The 22,867-nt window shown below is 36.9% G+C and overlaps 2 protein-coding genes across 6 annotated transcripts in view; one reads left to right on the forward strand and one right to left on the reverse strand.

The window, feature by feature from the left end:
* LOC107228051 (zinc finger protein with KRAB and SCAN domains 8-like) overlaps positions 1–22,867 on the forward strand; it is a 490,765-nt gene that overhangs the window by 326,500 nt on the left and 141,398 nt on the right. The gene's annotated exons all lie outside the window — the stretch shown is intronic.
* On the reverse strand, positions 6,657–8,465 carry LOC124293710. 3 transcript variants are annotated; one of them, XM_046735787.1, is made up of 2 exons: positions 8,281–8,465; positions 6,657–7,885 (listed from the first exon to the last, which is right to left on the reverse strand). In XM_046735787.1, the coding sequence occupies exons 1-2, from the start codon at positions 8,333–8,335 to the stop codon at positions 6,693–6,695; spliced, it is 1,248 nt and encodes a 415-aa protein (XP_046591743.1). In that variant the 5' UTR covers positions 8,336–8,465; the 3' UTR covers positions 6,657–6,692. The 3 variants fall into 3 exon arrangements, with proteins under 3 accessions (XP_046591743.1, XP_046591742.1, XP_046591741.1); XM_046735786.1 differs by having other exon boundaries at positions 6,657–7,954; XM_046735785.1 differs by having other exon boundaries at positions 6,657–7,954; positions 8,044–8,465.

A 22,867-nucleotide genomic window follows, 5' to 3' on the forward strand; every position in this document is an offset into this window, starting at 1 on the left:
AATTATATCCTCTTCATTAAAGTGCAGTTCACAAACATAATTTTTTTTCGGAACCAGTTTTTGAACAAGTCCACACTCCCACAATTCCAACAGATCAGGATGCTTTATAAAAAAAATATGAATATGAGCATTGCAATTAATTTTAAGCTTATGAACTGCGTAGATTTATTATTTATAGATCAAGGTAGGCAAAAATAACAATTCAATTTTTTATTTTAAAATAACACATAATTTTTAGATGGACATAAAAAATAAAAATCCACTCCCTCAGCTTGTCGTAATTTAATTAACTATATTTTTCAAAAGAAAAAAATACAAGTCAAGCATTTTTTAAGCTAATTAAAAAAAAAATATAATTATCTGCTTATGTTTATCATTGCCTTACTTAATTAAAATATTTTTATTAATAGTAAATCATAAATGAAAAAATTTAGGTTACCTGTGGCACAGTAAATAAGGACGTATTTCTCGTTCCCAATTTGGCATGCTTATTACGATCACTTGCACTGCCACTTGTGCAGCCATTAACTACACAACGATTAACCATTTTTTATTGATCAGCACAACATTTAATTATTTTATAACTATTAAACTTTCAAAACTTATTTATTGTCATGCTACTAAACAATAACAAATAGACGCCATTTCCCTGATATTACCGAACGCAGCGTCGCCCTAGCGGCATATTTACGAAAATGAGGTATCCTCACTTTACCGGACCCACTATCTGCGGAAAACCCAATCCTTCTATCTAGCCTCCGTGGCACGAACTCTCACACGAGGTACAATATTCAAGATGGCCGTCCGCCGGTTACACCACGTGACTTTCAAACCGGGATTGCTTACCGGTACGCTTCCCGCATTTTTAAACCGCGTTTTACGCTTCTCGCGTAGCGAAACCGCTCTTTTCGCGACACTCCGAGAACCGCTTTTCTACCAATCTAGATCCCTTCTCGCAGTCAGCGTGACTGGGCCCATAACCTATTGGATTTTTTTTGGATAGAAAAGAAAAACTCAATAAGTTCAAAGAGAAGTGATAATTGGATGACTGGTAGAAGGGGTTGCAATAAAATTGTTACACTCGAAAATTACAATAATAATTACGACAGTAAACTTTATTAGAATGATAGCGAAAATTAGTTAACAGGTTAAGCTCGGAATGACTTTGTCTGTAAGTGCTCCTTCACAGAGCTGGAGACGAACTGAAAAAGAATACGAATGCTTTCTCTCTCTGTACTTTGGTACGACGCCTCTCGCGTCGTTTACCGGTAGCTCGAGAGTCGAGGTACCGGTATAGTCGGACCCCGCTCGAACCAAGTCAACAAGTATGCGATTGAATGTTCGCGAGTTGTCGCAAACTTTTTAATTCATCTGATACCGCTGTTAGATTGACTAGTTCTGCGTTGCATGGTGTAAATTGATTCCTAGTAAATCTTGTGTTTATCGTACCGTCAGCATTCCCTAACTTATACAATCTTGTGTCATCTACGTCAATACTAACCATTAAAGTATTTTGAAAGTCACTTCGTCTTCTATCGACGCCAGGTATCGGTACTCTGACAGTGTCACCAATTTTACAAATTGGAAATTGTGAATTTGATTGTGTTTTCATTTTTTTAGCTTGTGACATTAAACATTCCTTAGCATTTATTCTGGTGTTAGTAATATCAGCCTCCTTTTTACAAATTTCACATATTCCGTTTTCCGTTTCCGAGGCGTTACAATATTCACATAGACTTTTTGTCTGCGTGCCTACTGCATCTTGTCTAGAATCGCATTCTTGTTCAGAGATGTCGTCAGCGAATTGGTTGATCTCTAGCTCCGTTGCAATCGCGCTATTGTGTTCCATTATTTCCTGTAATTCCTTTTCGGTACGAACGGTTAAGTAAACCTCTTTCGGTAGGGCTGTTGTGGATAACCCTAATTTTGCATTTCAACCAAACATCGCTTGAAACGGAGATCGTTGTATACCAGCATGATGTGCTCTTACAAAATTAAAAAAAGGTTAATAATTGAATAAATTGAATTGAAAAAATATATTCTTATGTTACAAACAACAACCTGTTTTTCATAAATTCAACAAAACGTAGTCCCTCTGACCATTGATTGCTATCTTCATTTGTCATCCAAGTCATAAGCATGTTTTCTATGTCTTGATTCGCCCTTTCTACGTTGCCTTGCGACCGACTATGCCTAGGCTTTCCACGAACAATCTGTAGTCCAGGCCACATCGTGCACAATTCTTGTATAATACAATTAACGAATTCTCGCCCATTATCAGATTGTAAAATATTTGGTGCTCCAAAAATACAAAAAATGTCAAGTAGATTTTTGGCCACTTCTACGACTCTTTTAGAAGTCAATTGTCATAATTGAATGAATTTCGTTAAATGGTCTTGGTGCACCATAATAAAGTATGGTCCATCTGCACTTGATTGCAGATCTATAAGATCAACTTGACATCTACTATTCATCTCTGAAAAAATCATAAGTCTTACGACCAGGCCTTTTTTCGTTGATTTTTGTTTCTTTTGACACGAAACACAAAATTTCAAAAACAACAGTATGATTTCTTGTGTGCAGTTCTTATATTTTTTACTCAATTCAGAGATTGTTCGATGTTTTCTGCCATGCCCTACAGAAATATGGGCTTCATATAAGACATCGAACATTTCGTCATTTTTAACATAATATTTTATGCTTGTTCCTCCTGTAAAATTATGAAATTGTCACGTGCGGAGCGGTCTCGCACGCGACGACTTAACCCTCCAAGTTATCCGCAGAAGTTTATATTTATTTTTGCGTGGGTTGGTAGGTGATCGTCCTCTACAGGGCGATCCTTGGGAAATGGATGGAGGATTGATTATTAAAGTTTTAGAAATGTTTACGATGGAGGACAAGCTTTTTAATGATCAAATGAAATTGGAAAGCAAGATAATTGGTGACGAGGAAGCTTACAGGAAACGTTCTTAACCTAATGTTTCATTCATTCGTCTACTCACTCTTGGGTGGTTTCTACTCACTCTCTCACTTGATTATGATCACACTTATCACTACACGGCTCGACTGAGTTCGTGGCAGAGCTTTAAACACTTATTCTAACTTCAAGGACTAACGCCGCGACGCGAGACGCTTTTGAATACCGCTTGTGAAATTGGAGGGATTCCCTCTCTAATTGTCGGCGATTCTAAGTCTGATACTCTTTACACAACAGCCTTGGAGGAGCCGGGTTCCGTAGATGCCGTTCTTAGCTGTCTCTAACGGGACTAATTTCGCTCGCTCGTCCGACACCCCTTGGAGCGTCGGACAGCGAGCGAGATTTTTGTGAATTTACAATTTTGAACAAAGGCTCGCCGCGTGATCTCGCGCTCGCCTCATCCCGATGTTGATTACACCCGGGATCTGGCGGGCGCGGGAACGCTGACGTTGCAGCGGTCAACTGCGCCGTTGCGCTTTCGTCGTGCCACGAACTGAATTATAAGATGGTTAACTCATATGTATTTAATAGTGAAATTAAGGCTATGCTTCCTCGTCTACGTTAAGCAAATATTAATAAGTAATGACATATTCGTGTAATGATAAATTTATGTGTATGTACATGCGGCGTTCGTGACAAAATTCAATACATTTTGGATAGATTAAAAAAATTTACTTCTCAATATGTTTAAACAATTACCTTCTTTCAAAGGAACAATTAATTTTTCTACACTTCTGACGAGAAAAATATCAAATCGGTGCAATCGTCTACGCTGTAACATTGTCAAACTTTTGGCTTCTTTCGCACTTTTAATGTCGTGTAAATACGCTTTGTATTGCTCTTCGTCCATGTAAAAATTGTTCGAATCTTTATGTTTCAATAGTTCAGCAAATTCTTCATTAAACTTTTTTTTAAAGCTTTCTTTTGGATTAGCACACATTTTCACACACAGAAACTGAAACGACAGGCTCCTTCGAGAACATTTACTACACTGATGAACGAAAGTATCAACCGATAATTTTAATCGATGATAATAATAACGACTCGAGAAGAAAAAGTAACACCAACACGAGACAGTATAAGACTAACCGCCAAGAAGTATGAATCATTGTTTACATTTTCAAATGATATAGAACAAATCTCAACTTTATCCAGCGGTGTTTGGCTAATACTATCATTAGCTGGCTAAAGCCCAAAATTCGTTATTTTTGTCAGCATTATCCAGCTGTTTTGGGTATAACTAAGTTCAGCCGACTGAACCTAGTTTTAGCTAATATGAGACTTTAGCCGTAACATATATATAGATATAGGAGCAGGCTCGGCGCATAGACTTATATAGACTGAGCGCTCTTATGAGCCGCTTGAAGCAAACATTTAAAGGACAGAAATATGCCGGGAGTACTCCTTTCTCTCTCTGACGATATTTGTGGCGGGGATCGAGGCGGTAGAGGAGAATGAGGCGAAATTATGCGCCTATATCTATAGCTGTTCCACTTCCACTGCTCCGTTGTCTCCCACCATGACGCCGATTGAAAAGAGAGAGCAGTACTCCCGGTATATCTCTGTCCTTTATATGTAATTGTCAGTGCCTCTTATTGGTAAGCGGGAGTTGCAATCACGCCAACTGGTGACTATATTTTGAACTAGCGAAAACGGGTCGGCTGATTAATGTCATATGTAAACTGTATGTAAACAAATCCGTTTCTTAAATTTTATTAATAATAAACATTAAAAAAGGACATTACCCTAAGTTCTATTAATAATAAAAAAAATGTTTTTATCAATGTGCAAAGTATTGGATTATTTGGAGTCTACAACGAGAAGCCGAAATTTTATTGAAGGCGAGCAAGTTGTCAATGCGAATCATTTAATTTATACGGGAATTTTGAGTGAAAATGAAGAGCAGTATGAATTATTATCATATTGTATACAATCATCCAATACTCGGGGAGATCCTCACGAAATAACAACAGTTATTAGTAAAACTGATAAGGTTATTTCCTCAGTGTGCAGCTGTACAGCTGGGAACAGTGGAACATGTAAACATAGTGCTGGTGTTTTGGTGTTTTGCACACGGCAAGTTTAAACAGTGGGATATATTTTTTCAATGTTTCTTGGTATGTAATTTCTACTACCAAGCCAAATTAATTATATTTTGATTATTTTTTTTTAGTAATGATTTGGCTGGCTTCAAAACGGTTTCATCAACAGACAGGAAATGTCTTTGGAGTGCACCTCGCAATGCTTGTTTGGAACAATATAATCCAAAGCCTTTGAGTGAACACGGCTGCTTCAATATAAAGAAAAATCACAAGGAACTAAGTGATGATGTCAAGAAGTCAATCAAGGAAAAACTTTTTTCGAAGAATTTAAAATCAGCTTTGTCAGAGCATGCGTACGAGCGTGAATGATTAATTTATTTATGATTGATTTTTTTTTTAATGAAAATTTTGTTGAAGTAAATTTTCATGAAAACAATTTTATGATTCACTGTTTATATAAACAATTGTTGTTTTTAATTTAATCAATTTTGTATATATTTGCCGATGAATTTAAACTTTTTTACTATTTCGATGGAATAATTTAATCAATTCTAATCATGACTTGTATGTAACATTTACTTCATCAAAATTTATGACTCTCCAATCATGTTGTGTTTAATTTTTATTTTCACACGTTTTTGAATGTATTTATCACAGAACTGGAAGGCATGCTCCACTGCAACAACCTACTATTGAAACTGTACCTCCTGAGAACTTACAACTTATCCAACGTTTGATTTCACACTCATTCTCGTCATCAATCCTACTCAATCTTTCTGAAAAACCCTTCCGACCACTGAGAGAATGTTGCCAGAAACTTTTAGAGCAATTAATTGGGAATCCTTATAATATTTGTTTAGAAACTCAAAAATTTTATAGTGTTTGGCAGAAAGAACGTCAATTTCGAATAACTGGCTCGCGATGTTACGAGTTATACACTTATCGAAAAAATTTAAAACCCAATTGGAAAAATAAGTCTATGAAATATTTCTATCCGACAAATATTAGCACTCCAGCAATGAAACATGGTCTAAAATTTGAACCTGTTGCTCGAGAAACATATCAAGAATTAAATCCATCTACCAATGTATTTCAATGCGGACTAATAATTTCTAGAGACAATCCGTGGTTAGGATATTCTCCTGACGGTATTATTTTCGATAAGGATAAACCAATTAAATTGTTAGAGATTAAATGTCCATATGAGGGTAAATCTTTACCTGTAAATGAAGTTATTTCTAAACTCAATTTCATTCAAACAAATCCAAAAGATGAAAGTATTTTGAGTTTAAAAAAAAATCATAAGTATTATGGCCAAATTCAGTTCGGAATGGGTATTTTAAATATTCAAAAAACTGATTTTATTATATTTTCTTCGTTTGATAAAAGTATGAAAGTTTTAACAGTAGATTTTGATAAACAATTCGTAAACGATTTATTCACATCTTTAAAATTAATATATTTCAATGAAATGTTACACTATGCATGCACAGATGAACATAAATAAAATTAAATGTTGATTATTTGTGAATAACCGTTCTTTAAAAATATTTTTAAATTTAAATAAATACCTGCAACATATTCAATTGTGTTTTCATTTATTATTAACATTCTAGGTGAATTACATAGTTTTAATGTAATATTACGAATAATAGATTTAATTTATAATAAAGTTATTCCTTTTCAGACAAAAATTTATCATCTTTCAAAATCGGAGAGCTTAAATTGACAACTGCACCAATTATTGTTAAAATTTCTTTGCCTTTCTTCACTAAACCAATTGGCATTCGCGAACCTAAAACTTTAAAGACTTTGAGTCGTTGATTAGAACGTTCCACGTGTACACGAGCTCTCGCTATTTTAGCGTTCAATCGTGATTCTTCTCTGGTAAATTGAAGCTGCTCTTTCTTAAATGGAGGCCTTATAAGCTTAATATCTTTTTCCTTGCATAATTTATCAACTCGAAACCCTTTATCAACCATTATTGCTTCACCTTTTTCTAGATAATTTAATATTTTGGATTGTTCAAATATCGCATCATCTGAAACTCTTCCTCCGTACATTTCACTAATAAATGATATTATTCCTCCAGGAGTTACTCCAGTCATAAATTTTATTGTGTAAGTACTTTTGTACCGAGAATAACTTGCTTGTTGACAGCATAGATTTTTTGGTCTTTGGATAAATATTTCAGTGCAATCTAGAACGATTCTCACATTTCTAAAATCATCAAAACATACTGGGAGATTCTTAGAAATTTCATCTTTATCCGGAAAAGGAATGCCTTCTTTCAAACAAACATAAAGCATATCGATTATCTTAAGGACTACTCTTCGACACTGTGATAAAGATGAATACTTAAACAAAACTGCCAAGATTGCATATGATAAATTATGCTTCAATTTTATGAATGTCATTATTATTTTACTTCGAAGGTTCATCGTTTCAAATCTATATTTAGGAAAGCCATCCTTTACCACGTCAATAATAGTTTTTAAGATATCAAAATTAATAATACCAGTTAGTGTGTTGAGCTCTTTTTCAGTTTTTAAAATATCACAAAAATCTGTGATTAAATCCCCGCTTTTAATCTGAACACCAATATCAACCAGGCGTTTTGTAGCCAAAATTTGGTCATTTTCTGTAAGCAGAGGTGTATCTTGAACTAAACTGATGGAACTACTTTCTCCTTGGTCATCCGGTTCCTCTGTCAAATTATTAGTATCTAAGTTATTAGTATCTAACACATCCTGATCTTGACAACTAAGCTGACTAGCTGGCAATACTTCATTCCTACTCTTATCTCTTCGTAATCTTCTTGTCTCTCTGTCAGTATTTTTGTTGGTGATTAATCTTGGTGTCTTGTCTGTAGAAGGTAAATTACATGAAGGAACTGCATTTTGTTTTAATCTTCGTTTGCCTTTGGAGCTTAAATCTACATAAGAAAGTAATGCCCTTAGTTAATATTGCAAATAAAAAAGTTATTAAGATAATTAAAAAACAAATATAATATAATATAATCACCTGGTGAAAAATAATCGGACTGTTTAAAATGCAAAGAACAAACTTGCATGTTATCGGTAACATTTTTACCAATTTTTAACACAATTTGCCACATTTTTCGGCAGTCTACTTTTTCTTCTTCACCGAACGTATTTATAATTTTTATGAAATTGTTTTTTTTAGGAAAAAGATGAAATCTGACATCTGAATCCCTACAAGCTTTACTCTTACATCCATACACACTGCAAAAAGCTTTACTTTTTGTTTCCCTCGGAGAAAAACGTACACCCGAATCATCAACAACACTTTCCATTTTAATTTTAGTTTGTTTCTTAGCTAACAATAAAAAAAACTCAATAATTGTAAATTAAAGTTTACATTATCAATATGTTGAGCAATATCCATATGACAGCTGACCCGTTTTCGCTAGTTTAAATTTTGAACACCAGGCGACAGTACTTGTACTTACCACTTACCAATAGGAGCGCTCAGTCTATCTTTATAAGTCTATGACTCGGCGAGCCCGCTGTGTGTCCCCTCCACGCGCCGCCACATATACCTCCTATCCTCAGCCGAATAATCGTTCGTGAAAGTAGCGAGCATGTATTGGTAAAACGTCTTCTTTCACAACTAATTGTATACCCCTAATGTAATTGTATACCCCTATTGGCTGAATAAATATAATGTACTACGCCAAGCAACAGAGCAGAAAAACAGCCGAAATTTGAAGTGAATACTACTTGACAACTGACTGTGCAATTATGTTTAAGACAGTTAGTAGATGAAAACTGCATAGTTTCCAGCTCGAGATTATTTTGTTAATTTGTTATTAACAAATTTCAATGCGTTTTATAGAAAAACCGAAATAGACGTTTTGTTGCTGATGACAGCTAGTTTCGAAATCCATATTTCACATTTAAATCCCACGACCTCAGGAGCAAACAGCCCTCCGCGAAAATATCGCAAAGAAAAAATTCAAATGGCAATTGTTCAAAAACTATTCATCCGACCGAGTCTAGGTTTCGCATACATAAAGTACATGTAAATAGCTACTACTGAGCCAAGTAACAGCTGTTAATATTAAAAATGTCGAGGTTGTGAATTTTTTATGAAAACGCAAAAATTTTACGGGTTTTCCGACTTTTATCCGTTTCTAATCGTCCGATCGGGTCGATCGACCCCGAATTTTCTTCGTAATTCAGTTATCTACAATTCTCTCATTCACATCGTTAAGATTGCTTGATTAGTTTCGGTTTTATACGCAAAAAATGTATGTCATGTAAAAATGCTATAATGCTTGGCCTTCATAGATATAATATTAGACCTGTCCTTAAGAAGTGCAAAATCGAATTTCAATGGTCTTACCCCCCCAAATTGGTTCGTTATAATTTTAAAAAAATGTCGGAATTTTTTAAAACTTTTCCCTCCATATTTACCCACCGCTAGGAAGTCTTACTATGTCCGATAAGAAAAGCATTGATTTTTCGTGATTTTTAATCTTTTTTTTACCGCTGCCCTAATTATCAGCCAAAAAATCGTAAATTCTCAGAAAATGTTCACAGTTATGTTACTTTTTTTATAAATAATGTTTATAAATAATATTTATAAACTAGAAGTTCTGCTCTATTATTCTATAATAATAATGAAATCTGTGAAGACTTAACCGATTTTAACTTCTCTACTTAGACCTCTGAAAGATACTTTTCAATATTTTTATATTTTCACCGATTTCTGAGAATTTACCATCTTCAGCGAAAAGTTTCCTATTTTTTGTAACTGTTGGGATTATGTTTAACGAGGCTAGGTGTTTTAGAATCAGGTTATATTTGTTTTATTCAACACATTTATATGTCTGTAATACAATATATCTTTTGAGAAACCACGTGTATTAATTTTGTTGCGACCGTGCGCGTTACCCATTCGAAAGAAAAGGAGAGCGAGTCTTACAGAAAGGTTGTTAGGTACCACCTTACAAAAGTCTCTAGGGACTAGATACAGCGAGAAATCCCTAGTAACTTTAGTACAGCTTTATTGTCTATCTATATTTCAACACGCCCCCTCAATAAAGCTTCTTTTCTTTTTCTTTTTAAATATCTTACATACACTGTACATATAATTTTAACAAACATATAGGATTTCTTCTTATTCTAGAACTTCTTGTGCGCCCCCTGATTTTGGACGATTTAGGAGCACATTTCTATTGTCTAAATACATATATTATTGCATTTGTTTCGCCCCTTTTTTTCCTTTAGATAAGGTTCAATTCTTTCACAAATTTATCAAACTTTTCTTTCGGGAGTGGCTTTGTAAATAGGTCAGCTGGTTGGTCCTCTGACTTGATATATTTTAGAGTTATAATACCTTCTTCAATTTTTTGTTTAATGAAGTTGAACTTGATGTCTACATGTTTGACTCGTTTGTTGTTTTCTGGGTTGTTTCCCAGATTTATGGTTGCTTGGTTATCGACATGAATGGTTATCGGATTTCTATTTGCTATCTTAAAATCTTTTAAGGTTTTCAACAGCCAGCAGGCTTCAACGACCGCAGAGCTTAGAGCTATGCACTCCGCTTCCGTAGAGGACAGGCTAACTGTTTGCTGTTTCCGTGACGACCAAGCAACTGTACAATCAAATAATTTGAATACAAATCCCGACGTTGACTTTCGGTCATTTATGTCGCTACCCCAATCAGAGTCCACGTAACCACATAGGGTCTCAACACTTGTCTTCTTCTTAAATACTAGTTTTATATACAAAGTTTTATGGACGTATCTCAGTACTCGCTTTAGTGCTACATATAGTTCTTGATTTGCATAATTTTGGTATCTACTTAGGTACGATATGCTAGTGCATAAGTCTGGTCTGGTTCCTAGGACTGCATACATAAGGCAGCCTATTATTCTTCGGCATTTTGACTCTAGTACCGGATTAGTCATATCAGGTTTAGTAAACTGGAATTTATTTTCCATAGGTGTCGACATCGGCTTCGAGTCCTCCATACCAAATTTATTTAATACTTGCTTTAAGTAGGCAGCTTGACTTAATTCTGTAATTCCCTTTTCTAGGTTTTGCGTGATGCGTATGCCTAGATAATTTGATACCAGACCTAAATCTTTCATTTTAAATATATTTCCCAGATATACTTTCAAGTCGCAGATTTCTGCTTCGTTTGTACCAAAAATCAAGATATCATCTACAAACAATAATAAGAATGCTTTAGTGACAGAATTACACTTAGTGTATAGGCAAAAATCGTTTTGAGAACGGGCAAATCCCTTTTTGGTTATTATGTCATCAAACTTTAAATTCCAATATTTTGGTGATTTCTTTAAACCATAAATCGACTTGTTTAATTTGCACACAGTGTTTTGTCCGTTCTCTACGTTTCTTGGCAATTTCATGTATACTTCCTCATTTATCTCTCCATATAGGAAGGCACTTTTAACATCCCTCTGGTACACCGGTAATCCTAACCTATTTGCTATAGCTAATACCATTCGGAATGTTGTTATTTTTGCAACAGGTGCATATACCTCATATATCTCAAAGTTTTCTTTTTGCTGGAAACCCTTTGCTACTAATCGCGCTTTAAATTGAGATGGATTACCATCGTTGTCTTCCTTAATTTTATAAACCCACTTACTATCTATTACTCTTTTGTTTACCGGGGTCGGTACTACGGTCCAAGTTTTGTTTTCTCGCAACACACTTAGCTCGCTGTTCATCGCGTCTATCCACTTATCGGAGTGGATGCTTTGAACTGCTTCTTCATAGGTAGTCGGTTCGTTGAGTACACTTATAAAGCCGGTTTCGTAATCAGCATATCTATTAGGCTTAACGATTTTACGTTTCCCCGGTTCACGTATTATTGTGGCATTTAAATCTACTTGCGACCCACTTGATTCACTTGTTTCACTTAACTCCTCGTAACACTCTTCAAAGACGCTGCTGCCCGATTGACGGTCTGCCTGATCATCATCGTCTTCACTCTCCTCGTTTTGCTGTTCCTCTTCGTTCGGGTGGTTAAGTAATATGACCTGTTCTTGTTGTTGATTTGGCCAGAAAGCCACATCTCTTCTTATGTCCACCGAGCCTGTTTCTGGAGAATACACCCTGTAGCCCTTTGTATTCTCTCCATATCCAACAAACAACACATCTTTACTTTTTGGGTCCCATTTCAGTCTGCGTTGATCTGGGACGAGGACGTCTGCTTTAGAACCAAAGATCTTGAAATTACTGATGTCACAACTCTTGTTAAACCATACTTCGTACGGTGTTTTTCCTGGTACTTTACTCGGGCCTGTTCTGTTTATTACATATGCTGCAGTGTTAACTGCCTCAGCCCACAAATTTTTGTGGAGACTTTTTGCCATGAGCATGGACCTTGCCGCTTCTACAACTGTACGGTTTTCTCTTTCACTCTTACCATTTTGTTGTGGGTTATATGCTACCGTCGTCTGGTGTCTTATCCCTCGCTCGTCGAACGCTTGCCTCAGTTCGTTGTTGACGAACTCGGTTCCATTGTCCGACAATCACGTTTATAGTGTCCTTTTACTGTCCGACAATCACGTTTATAGTGTCCTTCTTTACCACACCCGAAACACTTCACAACGCTCTGAGAGCTGTCGCTCGCTAACGCTACCGACGTTTCCTCTTTTACCGGTGAGTCTCTGTCAGTCGATCGTTCTTCTTCAACGAGTAGCCTAGCTATCAACTCGTCCATACTCTGGCTCTGTATTGGTACCGACTCCCATGCCGCAACAAAATGCTTGTACTTCTCTGGCAGTGACGTTAACACTTTCGTTATGATCATTCGCTCTGAGATTATTTCTCCCAGTTGGGCTATTTTGGCCCGCATTTCTTCGAGTTTTGCGAGGAAGACTGATATATCATCCCCTTCGCACTTCAACGCGAAAAATTTCTGTTGTTCAAGATGCAGGCTTGTCGCTGATCTCCGCTCGTACACTGACATGAGTTTGTTCCACATCTCTGGAGCTGAATTCGTTGTTATTACATGTACCATGACTTTTTCTTGCAAGTGCGTCACTAGGATTCCTTGTGCTTTACTGTTCTTTGAAATCCAGTCGGCGTATCCTTCCGCGCCTAGCACCGGCTTTGGCACACTGCCCTCGACCAAACCAAATAACCCCATGGCTTGTAATATCACTCTAATCTGGAACTTCCATATACTCCAGTTGCTGCTCCCCTCGAGTTTCACGCCCGTATTTACGTACACTTTCTCCATATCTACCGGACACTGATTCTACCGAACTCTACCGACCGGCGTTTTGCACGCCGTAGCCTAACCTCGCTTTGTAATCCACGTTTATTTTGCCGATCCGCGGTGTCTGGGCCCATAACCTGTTGGGATTATGTTTAACGAGGCTAGGTGTTTTAGAATCAGGTTATATTTGTTTTATTCAACACATTTATATGTCTGTAATACAATATATCTTTTGAGAAACCACGTGTATTAATTTTGTTGCGACCGTGCGCGTTACCCATTCGAAAGAAAAGGAGAGCGAGTCTTACAGAAAGGTTGTTAGGTACCACCTTACAAAAGTCTCTAGGGACTAGATACAGCGAGAAATCCCTAGTAACTTTAGTACAGCTTTATTGTCTATCTATATTTCAACAGTAACCTCTGCCATTTTATTCCTCCTATTTTTAGCTCTCAAAACGACGTTCTTCGACATTTTTTGCTTTTTTCCGCGTTTTTTGCAACATACAGAGAATAAAGATGTGATTGATCTAGCCCAGAAATGCTTGTAACGAATTCCAAAAAATTCGACAAAAAGGTAACATAACTGTCAACATTTTCTGAGAATTACGATTTGTTGCGACTTGAAGATGGGTATCGAGAGTGAAGTAAAATACAGCCTTTTATTGTATTTGTTGACTTTATTTGTTGAATAAGATTCTTGAAATAATAACAAAAAAAAGGCGCCTGCAACATTGAAATTATAGTAGTTTTATATATCATGTTGCATGGCGGTCGTTTACACGAGGGTTCTATAATCCCAACTTATTTGTTTTACTTTTACATACCTTTTGTTCTTGTTTCAGTAAAAACGTTATGTGTTAATATAGAGTGATATTCTGACATTAATTTTGTTGTCTGACTGACGGTGTATTGCACAAGGTAATGACGATCGAGACGGATTCTCTTACAGCTTTCTTATTGTCTTTTGACACGTCCATTACTGACTGACTGACTAGTTTTGTCATTTTGTGTTCTGCGCATGTCGCTACACAACTGGAAGAGATTCTTAAGGCGCATTCACATTGCGCTTAGTGCTATCTTAAATCTAGTTTCCATGTATCATGGTTAAAGTAATTAATCTTAACACTCCTCCTTAATTACTTTACTTCGCAATTGTTTGAAGATTGTACATGACAAAGGTTTTGTTAAGATGTCGGCTATTTGTTCAGCGCTCTTCACATGCTTTAGAGTGATAGTTGATTCCAAATGTTCTTGAATAAACTTTCGTGAAATGTCAATATGTTTCTTTCCTTTAGTGATTTTCCCTTCATGGGTATTTTGTAACATAAAAATAGCTGATCTGTTATCAATATATAGGGTTGTAGGTTTACTTAAGTTTACAAAGCCTAACTCACTACCCAAACGTCTTATCCAGCAAATGTCATCGATAGATGATACTGCTGCTCGATATTCGGCTTCGGCTGTTGAATTTGCTACATGACGTTGCTTTTGTGTGTACCATACAATAGGACCTCCCCTTAGAATAAGTATACCGCTCGTTGACTGTCCAGTCACTGAATCTCCTCCGTAGTCGGAGTCTGTATAAGCTATGACGTTATCGTCTCCGTTGAAGAAAATTCCAAAGTTTATTGTGCCTCTTAAATATTGAAAGACACGTTTCACCATTTTCCAATGACTCATCATGGGTTTACTCATCTGCCTACTAAGATAGTTTACCGCGAAACTAATATCTGGACGACTGATTGTAGCTAAATAAAGTAAACTACCTATGGCTTCACGATATGAGTTTAGTCCATCAAGAGGTTTGTCGTTTACAAGTTTTCCTTCGTCAGTTATCATACCACGTCCCATTGGTGTGGATACAGGATTTGAATATTCAAAATCAAATCGTTTGACAATTTTCTCAGTATACTGGAATTGATTTACAAAAATGCCATTTGATTTCACTTCAATATTCATACCTAAATATGACAGACGATTGCTTGTTGCAGTATCAAATGTTATTTCAAATTTTTGATTCACCCTTCTTAAAGTTTGGATCAGTTTAGATTCATCTTTTCCCACAATTATGCCGTCATCAACAAACAGAATCATAATGATGTCTTTTTCTTTATTGTAATAGACACACGGATCGTCATCAGTATTTTCAAATCCTAGAGTCTTTAAATACGATGAGATTTTCTCATTCCAATTTTTAGGCGATTGTTTTAGCCCATATATACTTTTAATAAGCTTACAAACGCGTCCCGAATTATCGTCAAATCCTTCTGGTTGATACATGTATATACTTTCTTCTAATTCACCATGCAAGAATGCTGTTCTGACATCGAAAGTCATTAGTTTCAATTTGTTTGACGCGGCGAGACTTAACACAAGTCGAATAGATGTGTGTCGAGCAACGGGACTAAACGTTTCAAAATAATCTATGCCTTGTTCTTGTTCAAATCCTCGCGCTACTAGTCTAGCTTTCAAGGTGCCGTCGAACTTTTGACGTAAAACCCAACGACAGGATAAAGGTCTAACATCTTTCGGTAGGTCTACTAATTTCCATGTGTTCATTTTGACTAGAGACTTGCACTCATCGTGCATTGCTTTGTACCAATTTTTATCTTTCAAAGCTTCAGACACAGGTACATCTTCTACTCCACCTATCATTGCAAAGTTTTCTGAGCTGTTTATCCAGCCCATTTCATAATCATCAAACTTTCTAGGCATTCTTACTTTACTACGATTTCGTAAGTTTACACCCTCACTTTGATCTTCGATTTCGATTACTTCAGAGTTTTGACTCTCGTCCGAAGTATCGTTATCAGGTGTTTCGTAATCTGAGTCTACTGGCTCTATTTCATTATTTTTGTCTTCGTTTTTAGTCAAAGGTATCTGCATTTCAGTACCGCTTTGATTGGATTTAAATTTTTCATCAAAAATTACATTTTCAGAACTAATCACATCACTTTTATCATTGACATAAACTCTATAGCTTGGTGAATCCAAGTCATAACCCACGAATATACCTTTCATCGACTTTTTACCGATTTTTGTTTGTTTATGTTTTGGTAGTAGAACGTAGCAGTCGCATCCAAAGGTTCTTAGCTTACTTATATCAATCGTGCGTCCGAACCACAGTTCAGCTGGTGTCTTTTCCTTTTGCGAACTTGTACCTGTCTGATTTATTGTAAATACTGCGTAATTTATTGCTTCGGCCCACAAATTTTCTTCTAAATCTTTAGCTTGTATTGCGGTTCTAGCTGCCTCGACAATTGTGCGCATTTCGCGTTCAATTCTACCATTTTGTTCTGGCGTGTATGTATTTGTTTTGCTATGAAACAATCCTAAATTGTCTAACAATTTCTTAGTGTCACAATTTTTGATTTCTGTACCATTGTCTGACCTTAAATTTTTAACCTTCCTGCCAAATTGATTTTGCACCAATTTTAAAAATGTGTCTAATTTATTAACTGCCTCGTCTTTTGTTTTAAGAAAATACACTGTTCGGTAGTGTGTAAAATCATCTTTTAGTAACAGAAAATACTTCGCTCCTCCTAGAGATCTATTGTCTATTTCGCCTAAGTCTACGTGTATCAGATCTAACGGTTGCGAGGCTACTTTGGTATTTTTGGGATGAGACACTCTGTGTAGCTTCCCGTAAGCACATCCTTCACAAACATAGTCTTCCCAGTCATCGATATATTTAACACCCCTTTTATCTAATATGTTTTTGACGTACTTGATATTTTGGTGCGCCATTCGTTCATGCCACTGTTTGATAGAGATACTAACTAGACAACTTGTTGAGTGGACTGTATCACTCTGTATGTTTTCTGACTTGTCCATGCGAAACATCATTTTAAATAAATTTCCTTCTCTATTTGCTATCGCTACGATCTCACTTTGGTCTTTGGTCATGAAAACCGAATTTTTGGCATCCGCGGTTTGGGTATAACCTTTGTCTAAAATTTTTGTCACTGACACTAAATTGAAGGGCATCTTTGGTGTAAGTAATACATCCTTTAGTTCGATTTTACACCATTGTTCACCATCAAATGCTTCTAACTTAACGTTCCCCATACCGACACCTTCAATTTGGGTTGCATCACCAATTAAGACCATCACAGGCTTTTCGAGTTTTACATAATCATTCATCCACTCTACATGAGAAGTCATATGCTGTGTCGCAGCACAGTCTTGATACCATAATTTACTACAGTTTTGCTTAGAATTTATATTTTTCACATCCACAGCTGATAGACCTATTGTTATGAATGCTCGTCTATCGTTTTTATTTTTTTGTCGACTCTTCTTTATCAGATTTGTCGTTCTTTTCTTTGTTATTCCAACAGTCTTTTGCAAAATGACCCCTTTTCTTACATATATTACAGCCGTAGGTTTTCTTACAGTACTCTAAGTACTTTGCACATGGCTTACCCCGGCAATCTTTCTTCATATGACCTGACTTTCCACATTTGTGACATTCAATTTTCTGACTTGGCGGCTTATAATCTTTTCCTGTCTGTTTTGATATAAAAGCATTTCGAGAATTTTGACTTTCGTCTTTACTTTCATTTAACCTGTCTTCTTCTAAACGTAAGAACTCAAAAAGTTTGTTTAGATTTTTATCCATAGCACTCATACAATCCCAAGAAGTTCTAAAATGATATAGTTTTGGCGGTAACATATTTAGAATTCTCGACATGATCCAACTCTCTTTAATTTCCTCGCCTCCAGCTTTTAGTCTGTCGGCATATTGTTGGATTTTCATACAGTTTTCAATTACGGATTTACTTTCGTCGTATTTATAACTGAAGAATAATCTTTGCAAATTTTCAATGGTAATATCTGACTTTTTCTCATACAACGTTTCTAATTTTTCAAGCATCAACATCGCAGTCGTACAATTACAAATTTTCTTTGCTATATCACTACTTACATTTAACCCTATTAGCGTTTGAGCTTCGATATCCTTCTTCAACCAGGCCTTGACGCTTGCGTCCGTGTTTGGTCCATGCGGTCTATTCTCAACGCCTGTTGCGACTTGAAATAGGTCCTTCGTTTTTAAGGTTAGATTCAGCTTGAACCTCCATGACTCGTAGTTCACTTCGCCCTGACTGTCTTGGGCAAGACTTTCCAGTTGCGATCTTACTGTATCCATGACTCGATTATATCCAGACTTTCCTTTCAACTCTCTTACATACCCTTGGTCATGTCTGGGCCCATAACCTGTTGCGACTTGAAGATGGGTATCGAGAGTGAAGTAAAATACAGCCTTTTATTGTATTTGTTGACTTTATTTGTTGAATAAGATTCTTGAAATAATAACAAAAAAAAGGCGCCTGCAACATTGAAATTATAGTAGTTTTATATATCATGTTGCATGGCGGTCGTTTACACGAGGGTTCTATAATCCCAACTTATTTGTTTTACTTTTACATACCTTTTGTTCTTGTTTCAGTAAAAACGTTATGTGTTAATATAGAGTGATATTCTGACATTAATTTTGTTGTCTGACTGACGGTGTATTGCACAAGGTAATGACGATCGAGACGGATTCTCTTACAGCTTTCTTATTGTCTTTTGACACGTCCATTACTGACTGACTGACTAGTTTTGTCATTTTGTGTTCTGCGCATGTCGCTACACAACTGGAAGAGATTCTTAAGGCGCATTCACATTGCGCTTAGTGCTATCTTAAATCTAGTTTCCATGTATCATGGTTAAAGTAATTAATCTTAACACGATTATTTAGCTGATAATTAGGGCAGCGGTAAAAAAAAGATTAACAATCACGAAAAATCAATGCTTTTCTTATGGGAAAAAGTAAGGCTTCCTAGCGGTGGGTAAATATGGAGGGAAAATTTTTTTTAAATTCTGATATTTTTTTTGAATTATGACGAACCAATTTGGGGGGTTAGACCATTAAAATTCGATTTTGGCCTTCTTAAGGACAGGTCTAGTGCACGTGCATACATTTTTCACGACCAAAGTTTTCGTTCTGGACTTAAGATGTCGCAACTAGTATGCATGTATTAGTGTGCACAGTCCCTATTGTGTCTTATTTAGAAATCAATTAATATTATAGAATGTCTAGACACATTACTATAACAAAGAAATTAAAATGTTAACTCACCTGTATAGACCTGTTTCTGTGTTCCAAGATTCAAAAACGATGTCGTTAATATTAAATTGTAGTGTTATGAAATAAAAAAAAACAATAGATAATTCATTCGTCCTAGGTAGCCCGTAGTCAACTCATCTGGTTAGGTTCGCACGCGTCCGCCGCATGTGCCGCGTTCCGAACCAGTCCGATCAGTGTTGCCAAATGTTTATCGCGGCCACGGTCTGACATACAGGTCTTGCAAGCAACTGAAATTTGAGTGGTGGGAGTAGCCGCGTTATTGTCCAGATTTTTTTTTTTTTGCCACTACTGGCCACTGCGCGGCGCCATGGAGCCTAGAGTAAAGGAGCCCGAACGCCTATAGGAAAAGTATTGGGAAATCTGCCGGGGGCGTGGCTTCTCCTTGCGGCAGAAGCAGTAACTATTCTGAAACGCATTTTCAAATCAGATGTCGTGTTCTTATGTGAAAGCGTGTATTTATTTACAGTTATTAAACTCGAATTTTCCAAAAAAATTCAATAAAATATGAAAATTTCAATACAAGAAATTTGTGAGTTTGCAAATACTCAGCCTAGTCATAAAAATTTTATTGGTGGTGAAGATATACTTGATGCGGGACATCTAATGAAATGTGGCCTACAGCAATCAGATACTAGTTGTGATAATGAGTATAAAATAATTGCATTCTGTCTCCAAACTTCTCGTTTAAAAGATCCACCGCATGAAATTGTGGGTGCAATATCGCAAAATGGGAAAATAATGGGAATGTCATGTTCGTGCAAGGCTGGTCTAAGTGAAAGCTGTAACCATGTACAGTGAAACCCCACTTATACGTATTTCAAGGGGTACGCTAAAAATTACGTATAAGTGACAATATCGTACAAGTGAAATTTCGAATTTTGGAATATACATATAACCCAATTTTGTATGTTCCGAAGAAAATCAAGGTACATTTCGAGGTTAGAATCATACACCCACACACATTATTGAATGAACGAAACTCGCCGCAATTAATCAGTAATATGTATTTGTATTGTACATATTGCACATTTCTTACATTTGTACTATGTATCATATATATTATTTAGTCTTAAGTACGGATTAAAAACAATCACAGTAAAATAGGAACAAAAGTCAGATAAGGAAAGCTGATTCAGTTATTTAGGTTTGAAGAAGCTGTCAATGGTGGCTTGTTTCTTTTCTGCCAACGAGCACTCGTACATGAAACGTTCGTAGTCACTGACGAGTTGCATGCCTTTACCATCGATAACCTTGGACATTATATATCGCTTTGTAATTTCCAGTGCCGACAAAGCTTCACAAAATTTCACCGGGACTTCTTTGACAGTTTCGTCTATTTCGTCCGAATCCCCGTCTGAGTCTTGTGCAAGAATTTCAGTTACAATGTCATCGTCATCCTGTACCGCGCATGTACTCAAGTCTTCATCGTAATGAACGAAATCCTCGAACTGAAGCCCAGCACACACTTGTGCCCAATCTCCGGGCTCTTCGAAACCCTCAAGCTCATTCTCTTCGTTAGAAGAGGCATCGAGATCATTCGCCTTTACGACTCCTGCATTTTGAAAGCACTTGGCAATGGTGTCAGACTGTACTTGGTTCCATGCAATACCGGTCAGTTGCATTGCCTATAGACAAGAAACAAATTCCAAGATTTAAACACTGCCTAAACATCACGTGTCGGAAACATTCTTAATTGAATGCATAATACCGATTTTATAGGCCTATGTGCTTATGTTGAAAATTTCCAAACATCACGAACTCACCTGCAGAACATGCAAGTTCGGCATCGTTTCTCCCGCGTCGAGTGCCGCGACTGCCCGCTGTACCAGCATCTTGCGGTATTTGGCCTTCAAAGCAGCGATGATTCCTAAATCCAGGGGCTGCAGATGGCTTGTACAGTTGGCCGGAAAAAAAGCCAGTTCAATGTTGCTAAAACGGAGTGCCGGGGGGTGAGCGGCACAGTTGTCAAGCAACAACAAGACTTTCCTCTTCTCACGACGCATTCTGTTATTCAGCTTATCTAACTGCGACTCAAATAATGCTCCAGTCATCCATGCTTTTTTGTTTGCTGCGTACTCTGTAGGAAAGCTTTTTACGCCTTTAAAACAACGCGGCTTCTGTGATTTCCCGATGACCAAGGGACGAAGTTTATCGGAGCCATCTGCATTCGCTGTTAGAAGCACCGTCAGTCTCTGTTTACTCTGTTTCCCTCCGTGACAGGGGTCTCCTTTTTCAGCCAATGTTTTAGATGGTAGGAGATTGAAAAACAGACCTGTCTCATCGGTGTTGTAAATATCTCGGAGATCGTAGTTCTTTATGATTCGAGGCAAATCGATGTTCTTCCACTGCTCTACAGTAGCCTCGTCGACACTGTTAGCTTCCCCACAAACACTTCTGCCGGTTATGCCGCAACGTTTTTTAAATTTGAACACCCAGCCAGCCGATGCTTTGAAGTCAGCAGTTACATTTAATTTTTTTGCAAAAATTAAAGCTTGCTCTTGCAGCATTGGACCACTAACGGGTATGTTCGCGGCCCGTTTTTGTTGGAACCATGTGAGCAATGCTTTGTCCAAGTCTGAAAATGGGCCCTCTTGAGTTCGTGTTCTTTTCTCGCCTAAAGGTCTTGCCTTAGACGTACTTGACCTAATGTCTGCCGAATTGGCGATAATTGTCATCAGTGTTGAATATGGAAGACCGAGCCGCTTTGCAACACTGATCTTCGGTTCTTGTGGGTTATCATGTACTTCCTCTAAAATTTCCAGCTTCTTCTGCAGCGATATTGCTTTTCTTTACGTCCCCCCTGCTGGATTTGCCATGACGTACCACGATATTGGGTGACACTACACACCAGAACACGCCAGAACTTGTTCGAGACAACTTATACGCGAATACGCATAAATTGTAAGCCGCGGCATCTAGCGGTTGCGAAGCGAAACATTAGGCTCAGCCATCTAGCGGTAGGATAATGAAATACAGTAACGCGAGTATCCATCAGAAAATCAGCTGTCATAATGACGTATAAGTGAATAGAAAATACCGTTCGGGAACCGAATAAGTATTCGTATAAGTGTGAAAAACGTATAAACGAGAAACGTAGAAATGAAATCTTTCTACATGGTTTATATGCGGAAACCGCCGGGGCCAAATGAATGTTACGTATAAACGAGAAAAACGTACAAGTGCGAATCGTATAAACGAGGTTTCACTGTAGTAGCTACACTTCTCTACTGAAACAGGTTAGTTTTTTGCTTATAAATAAATTTAACAAGCATAGTAAAATTTAATTCTATAAAATGACTCTACTGTTAATATTGTATCTCAATTTTTTTAGAAATGCTGTTGAAAAATTGCAGCTTATCACTTGCACTGACAAAAAATGCACGTGGAGTGCTCTGCAAAAGGCTGCGCTTGAAAAGTATGAACCTAAACCATTGGAAGAACACGACTGTTTTCAATTAAAGCTACAGAAAAATTTGGAGGCTCCAGGTA

This window comes from Neodiprion lecontei, chromosome 3, assembly GCF_021901455.1.
Source record: "Neodiprion lecontei isolate iyNeoLeco1 chromosome 3, iyNeoLeco1.1, whole genome shotgun sequence".
Lineage (NCBI taxonomy): Eukaryota > Metazoa > Arthropoda > Insecta > Hymenoptera > Diprionidae > Neodiprion > Neodiprion lecontei.